At 47.7% G+C, this 18,796-nt stretch overlaps 1 protein-coding gene and 1 long non-coding RNA gene across 2 annotated transcripts in view; both read right to left on the reverse strand.

The window, feature by feature from the left end:
• Window positions 1-18,796, reverse strand: part of LOC119431853 (putative pre-mRNA-splicing factor ATP-dependent RNA helicase PRP1) — an 82,610-nt gene that overhangs the window by 18,148 nt on the left and 45,666 nt on the right. Inside the window, exons 7-10 of the mRNA XM_037699307.2 lie at window positions 18,311-18,569; window positions 16,201-16,392; window positions 2,850-2,972; window positions 833-1,023 (exon numbers count right to left, since the gene is read on the reverse strand). Coding sequence (XP_037555235.1) covers window positions 833-1,023; window positions 2,850-2,972; window positions 16,201-16,392; window positions 18,311-18,569 — 765 coding nt within the window. The remainder of the gene's footprint in view (window positions 1-832; window positions 1,024-2,849; window positions 2,973-16,200; window positions 16,393-18,310; window positions 18,570-18,796) is intronic.
• LOC125946793 (uncharacterized) lies at window positions 12,323-15,574 on the reverse strand. Its single transcript, XR_007467887.1, has 2 exons — window positions 12,630-15,574; window positions 12,323-12,486 (listed from the first exon to the last, which is right to left on the reverse strand). It is a non-coding gene; the product is annotated as an uncharacterized LOC125946793 (long non-coding RNA).

Raw genomic sequence — 18,796 nt, forward strand, 5'->3', positions numbered from 1 at the left:
GACGCAATAAAACAATGATATAGAGGGTTCAACAAATATATAGTAAGAGGTGTATGGATAGGTGTAATGGTTCCCAGGCTTGCATTTTGATATAAGCATCACTAAACCTTGATGTGATACTGTTCCACTTTCGACTAGGTAGGAAAAATGCTGGAAATGTAAGAAGTGCTACCAATAGAACTCAGCAGAACAGAAAACAGGTGTTTTCTTCAAAAACTGCAGTACATGTACTTTCGCTTCACCACATTGTGGAACTGCCCATTCATGAAGGTTGCTTTGACTTTTGATAGCTCAAAAAGTCAGCTAGACCATTTTTTACAGAGCTTTGCACTGACAGAAGCAAAAATAAAAATAAGACTATTGTATCTTTTGAACGCACCTTGGCTCTTTCTTCTGTGCTTTAGGCATGTTTTTGTCTGATTTCGTTCAATCTTAAAAAATGTCTAGCGTCACAAATTTTGCTATAGCAATTAAGACTTCATATTTACACCATTCAAAAGCCCATTCATATAGCTTACATTTCTCTGAGTGGAGTCATTCTATACATCAGTTTCTTATATACTAATATATTAAAGAAAAGTTACCAAAGGTAGCATAAAACAGGCCTTTTTCTCATGGGCAGAAAATAGTTAATATCTGGACAGCAATTTCACATCTAGTATTTATACCTATACAGGAAAAAAACTATTTTACGATGCTGGCCCGCAAATGTAATTTGGAATTCCATAATACTCATTGGAGCAAGGTTGCCTTCAGCCACATCCTGCTTCAGGCAAAAACATGTAAAATGCATTAAAAAAAAAAAAAAGTAGCAAAGTTAGGAGATGCAAACCTGCATAAAGAACCCGGATACAAGAGTCTTGCGAATATTGATGTAGTAGTCTTTGCTAGTAAACTCTGTAGATGTTCGGCGAAGGTTGAAGCGGTCCATAATTCTTGACAGCTGCTGCCGCACGTTGTCTGCACTCTTCATAGAACGGTAGTTGATGAAGTTGTCATAACACCACTGGGTATCTTCGTGGTCTGTCAAGTGAAAGGGTAGAAGTAAAAAAAATGAAGGGGGAGGGGGGATAAAAGCATTCATAAATGACCCATTAACGATAAATACTAATGAAGACTTTTCATTCAGTACTGTGTGAAACATTAAATTCAATACTACTTTAAGATGCTCTACATAAATTATGCACACATAAAGTGATCAATTTATGTAGACATGTATAAGTATAAAAACGGGAGGGAGAGAGACCAACTTAGACCCTTTTATTGATTCCCATATCATTCATGAGTAATCATGCTTTTTGCTTTTCACCTCATAGCCAGCTTTCAAGGTTTCTGGCACATATGAATGAATCTTAGAACAGTACTGACGACTGCACTTTTATTCTATCAATGACTTAAATCAAAAGTGGGCGTACACCACAGAATTTTAATACATTTTTCTCTCTCTCTCTCAACGCTCAGAATTTACAGCGCATGTAGACATTGTAGCTCATCTCTAAGCAAAGAGCACTCTTTGATGCTCCTACCCACATACTAAGAAAACGCCACTAGAAGCTGTAAAAATGTGATGTAACACATTTCCTCCCTCATACTTTGACATTCCTAATTTGACCACCTTATTAATATTGAGTTCGCAAAGATTTAGGGGCCTATTTCATGCACCAGTGGCAGCTTTCCTTTCAAATTATTGTGACAGTACACATTGCTATCGAAATCAAACAGGCACGATTTCCCTACATCTGTGCCCCTTTGTCCTTCCTAGCTGTTCGAGGGTAGTGAACTGACAGCAATGAGCACACTACGCAGAACTGATAATGCGCTTGAAAGTAAAGGCTTGCTGCAAGTGTATCTTCCGCATACCACGAACCTCTGCAGTCTGGGTTATGAAAACACCTAGGCATACAACAGTGGTTGCCAGCATCTGCTCACAACAGAAGGTATTTTGACAAATCGAAAGTGGTATAGTAATAAAAATAATGCATTATTTGAGTAAATGTGTCCCAACTGGCTATCCTTCAGACCATGGTTGAATGTTATTGATGAGCTGTTGCCATGTGAAGCACAGATATGGTCATTGCAAACATCACATGGTGGCAATTGCAATTGCAAAACCCTCCCAATTATAGCAGCAATAACCAAGCAGCCCTCTCAATAGTACAGTTAAGGCATAGCACGCAGTCTTTCCAGGAGTTCTATGCATACTTCTCAAAGATGTGTGTCATGCTTGAGTATTTGATATGCAGTACATAATGTAAAATTGGCAGATGTAAGTGCAGGCTACCTTCAAGACAAACATTATTCCACAAGAATACAATATAGGTACAATAGTAATAGTAAATAGGTGTCTATTAAGAGTGTGTGAACGTTAAGTTTTGTTTTGACACCAACTGCGCTGAACAATGATGAAAAAAGTCAACGTCGAAGTACAATTTGAACACTTAATTTTACTGCACACAAACACACAAAATAAATAAAAATATAAAAAGCATTTTGCTTATTGCTACCCCACCGCCAAAGCATTTAGTAACATATAAAAAGAGTTGTTCTGAAATAAAAGGACCGTTCCTCCAGACATGCGGTGAGCAGTGACAACGATGGAGTGATAGATGATATGAGGTAATTAGTTGCTAATTAACAAAAATCCAATAATTAACTTTAAACTCTTCATTTCAGCAGGCTAATCGTAATCTGGAAATTGAAGCAAGCTCTTCATACAAGCCGTATTAACTTAGGATATGGAAAAATGCGATCACCTGCGGAACTGTGGCATGACAAGAAACATGTACAGAAACTTGCATCAGACCTTGTAAAAACTGAATATTCAGAATTATTAGATCGAGCTGACTTACTCTGCTTGAAGGCGTGGTACACATTCAGCAAGGTCAGGTGGTCCCCGTCAATGTGGGCAAATCGCATCTTGGACTCGTCAGCAGCCTTTTTGGCCTCGTTGGGGCGGACAAAGCACTGCGGAACTGAACAGTGTCGGATGGGGGGGCCGCAGACGGGTACAGACGCAGCCCCACATCCACCTCTGCTTAGTTGCGTGCCACTAGGCTCACCCCAAGCACCTTCCACCAGGGTCCCATTTAGATGCCCTCCTGCCTCACCTCAGCACTTAGTGTCTTGCAGCTGCAGACCTGGTCACAAAGCACTGCGGGCTCCTTTAGTGCATGCCATGTTAAATGTCCCAGATACAATACAGTAGAACCCCGCAGTTACGTTTCCGGGTGCTGCGTTTTCCCGGCTGTTACGTCGTTTTCGGCCGGTCCCGGCACAGCTCCCATAGAACCCAATGCATTGGTAACCCTGCTGTTACGTTGCAACTGTGGGACCATTCCCGCATCATGCGTTGCGAACTGCCACCTCGCGCCGGCCCGAGCGGCCATTTCGACCTTTCATGTCGCTTGGCTTGGTTGCTTGACGATGGCATTGGCCGCCCAAAGTGCCAGGGGCGACACTTATGACGTATTTTCGGTTTCCGCCAGCAAAAGTACGGCCCTTGAGATCCGCATTTCCTATCTAAAGATGGTGTCTATGACGCGTTGCGGCCCTAAAATTGGTTTTGGCTCATAGATGTTCCATATAAAGTCCAAGGGCGATAACGCCGTCGCCGCGCGCCGTATGCTGTCTGTGCGAGTGAAAGCGCGCGAGGGGAGCCGACGAACGCGTCTAAATCTCGCACGCGAAGGAAAGAAAAGCAGGGAGGAAGCGCGCCTTCTTCCGTTGCGCTTGAGGCACCAGCGAGGGAGCGAGGGGGAGGGATAGCGGGCAGCGTTGTGCTCTTAAATGCGTACTGCACGGCGGCGCGCAGTCGCACGGGCCGTATCTTGAAAGCGATCTGTGTTGGGGGCAGAGTCTACGCAGTGTAGGTGCGTCGGCGGCTCGTAGCTTTGTGCGTACTGTGTGTTCTCGGCGCTCAGTTTGCGTTGAAGCAATAGACTACAGCACAAAGGTCACTTGGCTCGCTTCTGCAGCGGCGCTTAAATTCCTCACGCCAGCGTTTGACTGCGCGTGTCCGCGCTTATCGAGTGTGATGTGTTCATGTTTGCCTGTGGGCGCTGACACCATGCTTGTTAATACAGTGTAGACTGCTTATAACGTAAGTCGCCGGAGTCGCGAATATCTGCACTATAAGCGGTACCGCACTATAACCAAAACAACGATTTTCAAGCCCTGCACGTATGCAAAACATGTAGACCAAGCATGTAGACACGCTTTGTACATCATCGCGAAAACGAAAGCTGGCGAAAACATCATCGCGATGTAGCCGGTGCTCTTCAAGCTTGACAGCTTTGCATCAACTCAAAACGAAACAACTGTTTGCCGCAACCGCTGCGGAAAAAACCGTGACGGCTATCGACATGATTATGAACGGCGACTTCGCGGTGCTGAAGGCACGCGCCCGACGCACGCACCGAGTCTGGACGAATTAACTACCTTACGCTGCAACAACTGCAGTCGAAACTGCGGTCGCTATCTATGCGATCATCGATGGCGACTACGCAGTTTTTTAGGCACGCGACCGACGCACGTACCGAGTAAAAACGAAACTACTGTTCGCAGAAGAGTCTGTTGCTGGGCCTGTTGGTACATACTTGTGCAACCGTAGCAACCGCTACGGAGAAAACTGCGGCCGCTATCGACGCGATTATAGATGACTACGCAGTTATGAAAGCCCGCGGCCAACGCGGTGTTATGTGCGGCGGTAAACGCAAGAATACAGGCTTTAAAGACACAAATAGGCTCGAAGCGTTGCGGCGTTGCTGTCATTCACGTACGAGTTCAACTGATGGCTGTGGCAATGCGGACTCCGCCGCTTCGTTTCGATTGGACGCTAGCGCCGTTCTTGCTCTTTTGCGTCGCACATTTGCGGCGCTCCTCGCTCGCCGAGCTCCAAAAGTAGTCCGAATTAACGAGTTTGATTGCACTGAATAATGCATACGCCGGCCAGGAGCACGCACCTTGTTGAGAAGCGTGCTAGCGGCCGCCCTTGTCGGCGAGATTTTCCCCAGAAGCCGCATTATAACCGGTATTTCGTCTGACACGGCTTCACTGTAAGCGGTATGCGTATACATGGAGTTCTATGGGAGGGTAAACGGGAGTCGAAAAAGGCCGTGTTGTAGCCAGTTCTGCACTATAAACGGTTACGTTATAAATGGTCTATACTATAGTTAATAAGCGAATGTTTACAAGTTTATATGTACGATAAAACTACTATTCTTACTTTGTATAGCTGTCTACTAATTTGCTATCTCAACGATACTTCGGCTGTCGGGCGAAACTACGACATTTTTTTCACGTGTAAGAATTACAATAATATTGTGTGCAGTTCAACACTACTCCCCTATTTCTCAATTTTTCCTGTTTCCTGGCTCTTACTTTTTTTTTTTACGGTCCCGTGAAAAACGTATCAGCGGGGTTCTACTGTACTAGGCCCATCTCAAGATGACCTCCTATATATCAACAGTTGTGCTTGGTTGTCACACTAGGACAATCCCCACAGAGCAGTTTAAAGAAAAAATTCTGTCCGCTGTCAATAATTTGGCATAAGCAAACTAGCCCATTTCTGAGCACTGAGCTTCCAGATATCCAACCCTTTCACAAGGCAATCACATGCGCTCAATGAAGAACCAAATGTGAATACAGACATTTTTTCTAGATATGTATAGCTAAAAACAAAAATTAGTTTTCCCAAATGCTCTACTTCTATATTATTTTCAGTGTTTTCTATGCTTTCTTGAAGCAGCTAAGATTGTGTATACACAATGCAGAAACTTTTTTTTGCCTTTTTTATTTTGCATAAAGTATTTGACCGACTGTGTGAACTAAACAATGGCCAGGAACAAAATATTTCTCACCATAACCACTGCTGTGATAGCATGTCACCATAAGATGATTGAGTGCAATTTTTTAGCACAGAATGAATGCAAGTGCAGCGTCTTGAATGTGTGACATGGAAAGAGCAGTTTAACAACCTACAAGCCCTACAGGGCTGCTGAAACATCATGATGGAGCCTTATACAGCTAATGATGCCATAATGTTAGACGGCCTGTTGCTGAGATATCATCAATTATGGTGATGATCCAATTACTTTTGTGCTGAAACACACACATAGTTCACAGAACTAATGTTGGCAGGGCACCACTATCAAATTATACCACTTGCAACCGTACCTCTTCCAAGTTACAAGAATGACTGAAACCAACTGACTAACCTGAATCTGGACAGACCACACAAAAATGATTACTTAGAGAGAACACACGTCTCTAACTACAGTAAAATTGTGAAACAGAATACAAATATTTTCTCATTTCTGAACAAATAAAGGTTGCGAAGAGCCAGTCTTGTAAAAAAAAAAGTCCCTATTTACATTATCTGACATATGCATGTAGTGCAATTCACAACGTAACGTCTCGTCAACTGAGAAACTTGTAAATGATAGACTTCTTTCAGCTATCTGATGCACCATGATAATGACAGTAATGAAACAGGAGAACAGCACATCACCCACATACATGCAATGAAAATATCAGGCTGCGGAGATATTCAGCTTTTTCTCAGATTTCATGATCCGTAATATTTTGTGGTTGACTGTACATTGCGCGTTTAACATCTAGGAACAATTGCAAACAGGATGGCTGCCCATGCCTAGATTAACACTTCGCTAGTTCATCCTGTGATGCATGCAAGTCTCAGGAATTCCAAAAACACCTGACATGATTTGTTGCTGCTGGATTAGCAGGGAAAATGGTACCTTAACGACAAAGCAGCATGTCATCATTGCCATTTTGTGATGACAATGCTGATGACGCTGGCTTCAATGGCAGGAGGCTGTCAACAGTTTTGTGTTCAATTGCATTTTGCAGGCAATTTTCGGACTAACTTTTGTTAGAGGGTAAAAAAAAAATATGGGGGATGCTTAGAACTTTCCAAGAATGTGAAGGTGAAAGCCTAGTTGGACATTCTGTTGATCGGCTGTTGAACTTCCTGCTGATATGCTGTTGACACCACCCAGGTTTCACTTTCTTCAAGTCCCCTTCGAACCAAATGCGGTCACACACATCACACATTGCACCAAGGGGATTGTCCACAAAGTCGTGGCTGTTGCTCTGCTCTGTCGCTTTTGTACAGTAAAACCCCGGTGGTATGAATTTCGGTGTGATACGAATTCATAACATTCCCCGGCCGAAATACATTGCTCACAATACGAAAAAAAATCGGCTGTTCCGAACGTGTTGCCGTGCCGCTACGGATCATACGAACGTGTGAGCAACAGCGGCGGCGGCCAAACCAGCAGGGGACCGGCACAGACAAGCCGGCACAGCGGGATCTGGGCGGGATCCATAGCTGCCAAGCAACCGACTACGTCACGCGGCTGCGCAATCTCTCATTGGTCCTCACGTCGAGCGGACCGGACCACATCACGGCCTAGCCGATGCTTAGCGAGAAATTAGACGAGGACCAATGCTGCAACGACGACCACAGCGCAGCAGCCCCAACGGCCAAAACGCTCCCTGCACTCGACTTGCTCAGGCGTTCAGTGGCGTGCGAAAACATTCCCAAGATCACGTGCGCGCACTTATATGCCTTTCAGAAGGCGATCGCCGACGATTTGGACAAGAAGAAAACGTCCCGTTGATGTTTTTCAAGGGACCGCGAAAAAAAAAAAAAAAAGCCGCAGTTTCGCCCGAAAGGTGAAGCAACGGAAACGCAGCAGCAGCAGCAAGCGAATGGACCTTTGCGCTGTCTCTTGCTTCAACGCGAACTAAACGTCGAAGGCACAGCGCATACGAAGCTACTGGCACTTGGCGCATTTCGTCAACATCGCAGATCATTTTGACGATAAGGTCCGCGCAGGCGCGCACTATATGCGCACGTCGCAGACCGCTTTCAGGATACGGCAGTAACGGCACTCACGTGGGTGCGTCGTATCTGCAACGTGCCGGTCGCTTGTTGCAATGTACAAGCTGGCTGCACCGATAAATTTACGTGACCGCCACATTCAAACGCAACGTAACATGCCGATACATTATAGATTGGCGAAGTATCATGGGGAACGCCCGGTTATTCGAACGCGAAAGCATTTGCGATGGTTAATTCGAACATACTGCGCACCGATAATGCTCTCCGCAGTGCGCCAAATCACGTGGCGGCGCCTCCGACCGGCATTGCTCCAACACCGCCAGAGAGCAAAAGCTTAGGCAAGGCCCCTCAACGCGTTGCGGAGAAAAAAAAAAAGAAAAAGAACCGCGGCGTCACGGCAAGGTCGCCGTTTCTGCGTGGCGCTGGAACATGCGTGTACGTGCAGACGTCTCAGCCAATGCTGCGGCTGCAGTGCAATTGGAAGCAACGGCAGAGGCCCAGTTCGGCCAACGCGCGCTTTAACGGCAGAAACCGAAACTTCAAGGAGTGGGCTATGCGGCGGACGCGCATGGGGACAGTCACTGCGGGGAATGCTGGGAACCTCCCGTACGTGGGCAATCCTGCGGACCCTCATCGACCCCTCTAAATCAAAATCGGCACCAGCACCACGCCACCCTGCTCTGCGACCTATCAGGGTGAGGAAAACCCGGCACTCGACGCTCCTATCTCCGAAGCCGAGGTGTACGCCGCAGTACGATCGTGCACCCGAAATACGACGGCTGGAGCGGACAAAATTAACAACGCCATGATCCGCAACCTGAGCAAGGCACAGATCAGGGACCTCACCAAGTACCTGAACGACTCGCACTGGGAGAAGAATGAAACTCCCTCCGAGTGGAAACACTCGGAGATCATAGTAATCCCGAAACCGGGCAAGAAGCCCGTGGTCGAAGCTCTACGACCGAGTCGTCCAGACGCGCCTCCAACACTACATAGAAGATAACGACCTTTTTCATCTATCCATGATTGGCTGCCGGTCGAGCCTGTCGACACAAGACGCCTTCCTTCTCCTTAAGGAGGAAGTACTCTCTAACATCCCGAGGGGTGGCGAACCCCTCATTATGGCGCTGGATCTCAAAAGCGCGTTTGATAACGTGTCTCACGAGGCAATCCTCTCCGAGCTCAGCAATCTCAACAGCGGCGAGCGCACCTTCCAATATGTCAAAACTTTTCTGTCCAACCGAACGGCAACAATAGGAATGGGTGACACTAGATCGGACCCTCAAGACATGCCCAACAAGGGCACACCACAGGGATCGATCATCTCCCCACTCCTATTCAACGTCGTCGCCATGATCGGCGTCGCAAGGGCTCTGCAGCAGGTTCCGAACATTGGATACACCCTGTATGCGGACGACATTACGATCTGGACAAACACCGGCTCTCTAGCTGAGAAGGAAGACACACTCCAAGCGGCAGCAATCTGCGTCGAAACAGAGGCCATTCGATGCGGACTCCACTGCTCCCCCGACAAATGCGAAGTGATACGCATACGGGGACACCACTACAAATCGCCAGGCAACCTAAACATCCTCCTACACGGGGTCCTAATCCGAGAAGTACCACTCATCTGGATCTTGGGCTTCTGGCTGCAGAGTAACGGAAAGGCCAACCACACACTCCAACTGCTCAAGACTACAACACAGCAGATCTCTAAGATGATCCGCCGGGTGGCCAGAAACAGAAAAGGCATGCAGGAGGAGAACATGATCCGTTTGGTGCAGGCACTGGTAATCGGTCGCCTTTCCTACGGGCTCCCTTACCTCACCCTGCTTCGAGCAGACTTCAACAAAGCCAATGCGATGATACGCGTAGCCTACAAGAACGCCCTCGGTCTCCCACCGTACACATCCGTCAGCTTGGAAGCTTTCGGACTACATAACACGTTCGAAGATATTCAGGAGGCGGTCCTCCTGTCCCAGAGAGAACGCCTCCTGCCCACAGCGACAGGCCGACACATCCTCAAGCGCATCGGCTACCCGGCGGACCTTGACGCCATCCAGTCGACCACAAACATTCCGACATAGTAACGGGCCAGAGTACACGTGGCCCCGCTCCCAAAAAACATGTCTCAATCCCACAACGAAGGCAGAAAAAACGCCCGAGTGGACTACCTCAAACGCACAGTGGGACGGAGCCCGAGGACGGTGTACGTGGACGCCGCCCTATATAAGGATACATCGAACGCAGCAGCAGCCGTGGTGGTGGACTCTTCTTATGCAGAAGTCTCCAGCATCTCTATCCCACATTGCACCGTCACACAAGCGGAAGCTGCGGCGATCGTGCTGGCCGTTCAGTACGGGGATGCGACCAACCGAGAACTTCAAGTAATAACCGACTCCCAAGCGGCGTGTCGGCTCCTTCTTGCAGGCAGAATACCTCAAAAATTTTCTAGATTCACGACTAATCCATTGGCTACAAATTCATCACTCAAACACCAGATCACGTGGGCTCCGGGGCACTCGGGGCTGGAGGGTAACGAGGCCGCGGACAGGCTAGCTCGAGATCACAAACCGAGCGGCCACAATCCTCGATCCCACTACAACCCTCCCCGTACCCGCGGCTTACGGCGCACGACTTCAACACCTGCGCAAACGTAAGCTTTACCCCCCACCACACAAGGGGCTAAACACACAGGAAGCACGGGACTGGAGACAGCTCCAGACCAACACCTTCCCCAACTAACACAAATACAGCATTATATTCCCAGAACACTACAAAGACGCATGCCCATGGTATAACGAACGACCCACCGCCTACCACGTCACGTGGAGGTGTACAGGCCCCAAACCCCCATACATACAAACACAACAACCGGAAGAGCAGTGGGAGGCCACTCTGTCCAGCCCCGACCTAGCGACCCAGTGCGGACTGGTAATCCAGGCGAGAGCAGCAAAGGCCACTGGGGTCTTGAAATGAAGACTCCACTCGACTCCACTCCACTATTCCTCCGTATTTATTTTCTCTCTGTGAATAAACGTTTTCTACTACTACATGGAGACAAACGAAGGTGAGGGGGCTGCGAGGAAAGCGACAGAGTTGCAGAGGCCAAATCCGCTTCCCTGCCGCCCTCCTCCCTCACCTGCGACAGTCCCCGCGTGCGCCCGTCGCAGTGTCGCCTCTTCCTCTTCACAACCACAATCTCTTTCTCTAGCAGTGCCTGCGCCGCCCGCTACCTGAAATTTCGTTTGCTGCCGTTATCGCGAAGCGAGTGCGGGCAGTTTCGTGGCCCTCGCTCGTTATGTGCTTGCGCGCCGCAATATTTCACGAATCGCACCGTTCGTACGTCCGTGCTATGGTGCACGAATATTTCAAAAATAGTCCTTTTAATTCGAACAAATTTTTGGGCCCCTTCGAGTTCGAATTATCGAGATTCGACTATACATGGAAGTCAATGGGATTTAGGTCGGGACTGCGAAAATGCGACGTAGCAGCCGGGAAAACGCAGCAGCCAGGAAGGTATCAATGGGATTCCACTATTAGAAATCTTTTCTGGTAAAAATAAATTCATTTTTCTTGATATTGTGTATGTTTTGATGATACTAATTTTGGGTTATATGAATATTTCACGCAACCCCGCGAGATTCGTATCACCGAGGTTTTACTGTATTATCTCCACAGCGGCTACGCCCGTCATCACTTCAGCAGCCCCCTGGACAGAACCGTCCGAAGCTCGTTTGGGTTGCTTGCCATTGCCAGGAGCCTCCTGTTCCCCCCCCTCGGTACCTTCACCTCTGAAGGCGGCTCATCTTGCACGTGTGGCAGCGGCATCTCTCTCCACCAATTCTGCATTCCAAGAATGCCTGTGTCGCATTAAGGCTGCATGTTGCTCTCGTCGGACCGCTGCCACCGCTTCATCCATAGCAGCTTTCTCCCAACGACAGTTACGAGCGGCATTTCGAGCTGCTCTAACCTCTTCCACCGTGGCGTACTTTCTCGGTCTTCCCTGCTCACGACTAGGGCCTGGTGCGTCCTCACCCATAGCGATGTGGAATGAAGTTCTCAGCCCACGTGGCGACATATGCAAAGCGCGAGCTGCGCTGCGAGCGTACTGCGGCTTCCAGAACGTTCTACAGGTTCCGCCGCTGACATTTCCCTCCACCTCCCCAGCGCCGCTTTCCCTCCACGCTCCTACTGTGCCGCCGTTACCCTTTCCCTCAACTCTCCGAGTGCGCTACGTCGCCCTTTCTAAGATCCCTCCTCCACACTGCTGTTTCTCTTTCCCCGTGTGCTCCGTTTTTCTGTACCTCACAACATGACCTTGAAACAGAAATTTAAGGCCTTAAAAAAGTGGGCATTTGGAAACTGATAAACATGGTAATGACTTATGGTCAGTTGCCTTTTTCACTTAAAATATTCCTAAGGCAGGTCGAAAACAATTTATTTTCCCATAGTGCCAAAAAAAAAAAAAAAAAACACCGCATGGCATGTTTGTTACCCCAAGAAATTAAACCATTCTGTTTACCGCAAAAGATTTCGAAACACTACATAGTCATTTTTGCATTTTCTCAGTCTTCATCCTTTTCACCGGTTTACAATGAGGTTTGCTCAGTTTTTGCAAACTCAATTACGCCGGTTGCAACACTCCATTTGCTAGTAGATACAGCGTTTGACGGCTGGCGCCACGCTGCGCCGCTCGCGCGTACCGCGTTTCTAGGTGGTTCCGTTCACCGAGGGCGCTCGAACGCAATCATATGGTTCGCACGAATGCAATGACCTGAAATAGTCCCCTTTAGAAGTTGAACCTTTGTGAGTGCAATAGGGTACCATGTTTTCCTTGAAAAGCTGTAAATGTCTAAATATGTATGACATTTAAGCAAGTGATAATGCCTATTGTGGAAGCATGGACTTAAAATAGCGGTAACTCTTATTCTAAAGCACCTTAAGTAAAGCTGCCTTTATATATATTACACTCCTTAAATGAACACTAAAAGCAAATATCAAGATAAGCTACAGTAAAATCTCGTTACAATGAACCCCACATTAACGAACTTTTCAGATTTACAAACTTTTCAGAAATCCCCTGCTGACTTATAGTTTCAATGTAAAAATATTTCAGCACTACGAACTTCAGAATACCAAACTTCTTAGAATAACGGTGGTTTTCAGTTTCCGTGTCATGTTAACAACACCTCAGTACTACGAACTCATTTTCCAAAATCTGGGATTCTTAGATTTCCGTGTATCCAGTCACGGCAGCCGAAACAGGAGGCTAGCAGACGATAAGGCGCAGAAAGTGGACGCCACGGCGCACGGGTCCAGAAAACCTGAGACGGCGCCTGAGGAAAAAACTACGCTGGCACGCAGCATTGGCGCGTCGGAAAGCCGGGCGGCCGCCTATCGAAAGGCCAATCGCCCACGATAATCACTCCACGAGTTCCGAAAAAGACTCGAAAGCAGCGCGACGATCACGCGAATTGGCGACAGCGGCATGTCACAAGGGAAGTGGCTGTCGCCCGCGCACGCATACAGGTTCTTTCGCACATGCCTTTTCCATACCACGCAACCCTCATATGACACGCCGACGCGCGTTGCAATGGATCCCTCCCTGGTTAAGGACGGCGCCCTTGCGCTCTACAGCGGCGCAGTGTGCCCGAAGCCCCGCGTGGATGGATATTCCAACAACGCAGCTCAGTAGAACAGCGGGACCAGCGGTGTGCATCGGGTCGGGCATCACCGGAAAATACTTTCGTTCTCGACTAGCGCTTTTTCGTTCCGAGGCAGGGTAACAGTGGCTGAGCTCGACAGCCAGGCGAGCTGTTCTTTCTGAGAAGGTCCCGAAGTGGCGATTGTCACGCGCAGGACCGTTTGAACACTAGCTGAGGCGATGCCGCATCAAGTTTTGCGAGCGCATGTCCCGCCCAGACAAGTGTCACCTAGCAACGGAGGCGAGTCTCTTTTTTCTTTCCGCGCGCCTTTTTCGCGCTTTCTGCGGCCATAGTAGATACACGCGTGGATAAATTTAACCTTCGTGCTCGCGGGGTTGCCACACGATCACACTTCGTACTTTCCAGGCAGTGCCCTTTACGCGCACTTGCACTTTAACATAGTTAAGGTGTCGTCCGCCTCAAGCAAGACAGTTGCGGTGTCCACAGAAAGGATTGTGAAAATAAACAAACAAGAAACATTGCATTTCGAGGCGACATGGAGCTTCCTTTTTGGCAGAAGTTTTCTCAGCGTCAGCGTCTGTTTTGAGCGCATTACTCTTATTACATGGTGCTTCGGTGGTGCTTGAATAGCAACTGCGCGGGCTGAGAGCCAACAGCGACGTCTTCGTGGATAGCTCATATGATGACAACTTATGAACTGTTAAGTTAATGGGCGGAATGTTTAATTTTGGGGCTTTCACTATAACGACTTTTCAGAATAACAAACCATTTACCGTGGTCCCCTGAAGTTCGTTATATCGAGATTTTACTGTAGTGATAGATTCATGCTCAAAACATCTGAGGTAACTGTAGGACACCATTTCAGACTCAACAAGGCGATTCCAGTACTAGTCCGATGACATCGCACTGCCACATCCCAATTTTGTCACTGGTTGTCAACCACTGATAATAAAAGGATGATTACATTGGGTTTGAACATAGAAATCAAACAGAAGTTATTCACTTCTATTTGATTTTAACTTGCTGACGCTACCCTTGAAGACCCTGCAGGTTGTAGTTTAGTTTTTTTCTCCACCCCTTACTGTCCTCGCTCTCACATTTCATGCACTGCTGCAATGATTCTGCTGGCTCATGAAGCTCATGCTGACTACATCACAAAATGACTCATCCATATAATGTCTGCATAAATCACTGAAATGAAATTCAGCATCATGAAGATTCGAAGGTGATTGGTAGGGCCCTGTTCACAATAGGCGCAAACTTCATTTCAGTCTCCCTAAAGCAGCTAACTGCTTTGTGTCTGCTTGGTTTCGAGCCACTCCTTTGCATTTTACGCAAAAAGGCGTAACTACAGCTCTCATGCGCCATTTAACTCAATGACTGCAGCAAGTGGTTGTGAGGTGGTGATGACGTATGCTGCATCACACTACCTTGCTTGTTGCGGGCGACTTGTTATGGGGTAGAGGTATGATGTTCCTTCAGTCACGGTTTTCTCCTCAACTAAGTTGTTTCTTGGCACGAAACAAATGCTTCGATGCTTCTCCTATTTCAAAAGTCTATGCTGGCTTAATATTTGCCTTCATGATTCTTTTAACGTATGCAGAGCCAGAGTTCGATACAGAATGTTGCATAAATAGAAGGGGCAGGAATACGTGGCCCTTCCAGCTGGATCGTTCAATTGAAATTATTGTGAGATCCCTTTCCTGCTTGGACTCATGAAGCTTCACCGTATTTATTACATTAAAATTTCTCTTCATTCCGCAAGTGTGCTTGAGGTCATGGTGTGGCCCTAGTGTACTGTTCGAAGATGCCGTCGTCACGGCAAGTGAAGATAACTGCTTTTTTGCTGCCTACCCACAAATAAAGCCTGCCTGAGAGTGTGTGTGTTTAGGAGCATCGTGACGTAGTTCTTCCTGGCCTGTAGTAGCTGCTAAACTGGCATTGGCGGTTAATCCGTACATCGTTTCGTGCATACCTAAATGTCGTTCCTGGCCAACTACGTATTAATGAGGTTTGACTGTATATCAAGATACAATCGATATCGCGCTCACCTATCACTGCTTCCACCATGTTTCCAGCATACGACTTCATGATCACGATCTGACTGCAGATCAAAAAAATCTCATAAAAATGTTCCACGGCACCTGCTGCGTTACCACTGCAGGAGTGGACATTCTGACCCGTACGCTTTCTGTTGCACTAAAATACGGGTACCAACAAGATGAGTTGCTGGTCCTAATAAAGTTATTTTCGATTTTCCAGATTTCTACGATCACACACGTGACAGAAGGGTCTCAGGAACATAAAATTGCCCTTACCCTGACACAGCAAAAAACAACCACACGCCAGAGTTGCCCTTTAGGGCACAATAATTAGCAGTTAAAAATGCACTAAAAGGCCACTCTAGAGGTTCAGCACACATGCAACATCACCTGCAAGCACAATTGTGCCAAAAGGATGTACCACTTGCAGAGAAAGAAATAAGCAATAGGTGCTGACTGATGTCACGTCTAAACACTCTTCGATGCCGCATGCCCTTGTGATCCCCTCGAATACTACACTCGCACTAACTATTCTAGATTAAAATATTTGATGTCATAGCACCCTATCCTTGCAAATATTTTGCACACGATGCCAACAATGCAAAAGCTCCTCAGAATTCATTACCTGATAACATGGCTGTGATGGAGAGGGCTTCATTGGAACAATTGTATTCGCATGATGTGATCAGCATCTTGGCAAGTTGAGGGTCCAGGGGGAACTCGGCCATTATGGATCCCAATTCGGTCAGTTCACCATTGTCATCGAGGGACTGAAGGTAGTTCAGGAGCTCCAGTGCACGCATCAATGTTTCTGGAGCTAGAAAAAGAAAATAGCAATCGAGCTTAAGGAAATGCCATCTATGTTGTGCCTTGATACATTTTAGGGGCACTCTGAACTACAAGTGCACTCATTGTGCACTTGTAGTTCAGTCAGCGGGGACGGCGAACGCTCCCCTCAAACGGGTGCCCCAAGGAGTTCTCCAGGAAGAAAGAGAGACGAAGTGGAGAAGGGCACGTGGTGCGAACGAACGGCTAGTGAGGCTCAAACCAGAATCTTGAGTGCGAGTTGTGAAATGGCACGGCGCGAATAGCGAGCGAGGGCCACGAAACTGCCAGCGCCGGCCAACGCTTGCTTCACGATAACGGCAGTAAACAAAACTTCAGGGAGCGGGCGGCACCAGCACGGGCGAAGGGTGCACACAGAGACTGTGGAATGTGAGAGAGGAGGGCGGCAGGGAAGCGGATTTCGCCTCGGCAACTCCGCCGCTTCGGTGGCTCCCCTCGCCCTCCCTCGTAGCTCCCTCACTTTCGGCTGTCACCGTGCGCGCGCGCCGCCGTGCAGGCACCGCCGCTCCAGACGGCCCAGCGCCAGCTCCCCGAAGTTTCGTTTTCTGCCGTTATCGGGAAGCGGGCGTTTGCCGGCTTGGGTAGTTTTGTTGGCCGTCCTGGGACAGCGCCGCTGCTTCCCTCTGCGCAGTAGCCGCAACGTGCAAGGTCAAGGTGTGACTAGAAAGTAGAGGAAGCATAAAAGAGAAAGAAGGGTTCACTGCCATTTTCTACGCGTGGCTGAGACGTCGGCACGCACACGCATGTTCTGGCGCAACGCAGAATCTGCGACCTTGCCATTTGAGTGAGAGTGAAATTTCCGCTGCATTTTTTTTTTATTCGCGCGCGACATTGAGGGGTCTCTCCTAAGCTTTTACTCTATGGCGGTGCCAGAACAATGCCGGTCGGAGGCGCCGCCGTGTGATTTGGTTCGAATTAACAAGATTCGACTGTAAATTGAATGCAAACGTTCTAGCTGCATTCCTCAACTGTGGCATACGCGAGGCGGCTCAGTGCACATGTTTTGCATATGTGCGGGCCTTGAAAATTGTTGCTTTGGTTATAGTGCGGATATTCGCGACTCCGGTGACTTACGTTATAAGCGGTCTACGCTGTGTAAGGAATGCATACCGTGTCCCCTTACAATTGCCCCTTCCCACTTTTGGTATGCTTCACTGCAATACTTTGTGTATGCTTCACCGCGTCACACTGCTGTCCTGAGGCGAAGCTGACTTTTGAGAACTGGAATTGTGCTTTCCCAGCTTTCAAGACATTGGCGAGGATTACAAAGGCGGAGTCGGCTCCATTGCTAACAGCGGCTAATTGTTTCAATGAAAAACACGGCACCGAACAGAAAGAAGCTTCGTAGCGAACATCAAAGCAGCTAGGCCTAGCGTTTCCGCAGTGGCGGCTACCGCTGCAAGTGGATTTACATGGATTTCAAAAAGTCCGGAAAATTGGAAGGCGAAGGTTTTTAGTGTCCGAAATTTCTGATGTTTTTATACATTGACTCTATCAGGTACGTACGTGGCGGTGCCGCGAAGCCCTCCGAATTATCAGGCATGTCTGAAAAATTGCCCGTCCGAAAAATTGGTTGTTGACTGTAGGCCAGTATGACTCACTGCATCAGCCTAGTATGACTGCATTGGCTGCTTCAGCCTAGTATGACAAACTGCCCTTTCCGCAACAGTGCCTGCTGATGAATGAGGTAATAAATGCAATCGGCATTTTGTTGGCCTAGTGTGAATACGCATTTAAGGTTGTGCACAAAAGGCTGAGCACAAGATACTCAAATTGGGCCTAAATGCTGCATGAAATAGCAGGTTTAGATGCATGACCTCGTTTGGTGCAATCGGTGCAGCAATCACATCACAGCAGACGTAACTTGGCTAGAAACAAAGGTACGCTACCTGGAGGATCCATGAAATCGAAGTGCACCAAGTCATCAATGCCCAACTTCTTCAATTGGAGAACAACCGAGCCAAGGTTTGACCGAAGAATCTCGGGATATGTCTGGTCCTGCATCTCCGTCTTGTATGCCTTCTCTGTGTACAGTCTAAAGCATTTGCCTGGCCTTGTGCGACCAGCACGACCTGCTCGCTGCTGTGAGCTGGCCTTGCTTATGGGTGACACCAGTAGAGACTCAACACGGATGCGAGGATTGTAAACCTGCAAAACATTGGGTAAGTTCACTATAATGCACTCCTCAGTCAGGTCAGTAAACAGTTGTTCTAATTAGCACAGCCACAAGATTATATCACTGAACGGTACCAGCCTAAATCTAAAAATTTCTAGAAGACAATTAAGGTCCCAAGTTGCCTTTATGAAGCACAATTGTAGAATTCATAGCAGCAATACAATAACTGCCATTATTTTTACTCTGGTTAAATATACTT

This window comes from Dermacentor silvarum, chromosome 1 (genome assembly GCF_013339745.2).
Source record: "Dermacentor silvarum isolate Dsil-2018 chromosome 1, BIME_Dsil_1.4, whole genome shotgun sequence".
NCBI lineage: Eukaryota > Metazoa > Arthropoda > Arachnida > Ixodida > Ixodidae > Dermacentor > Dermacentor silvarum.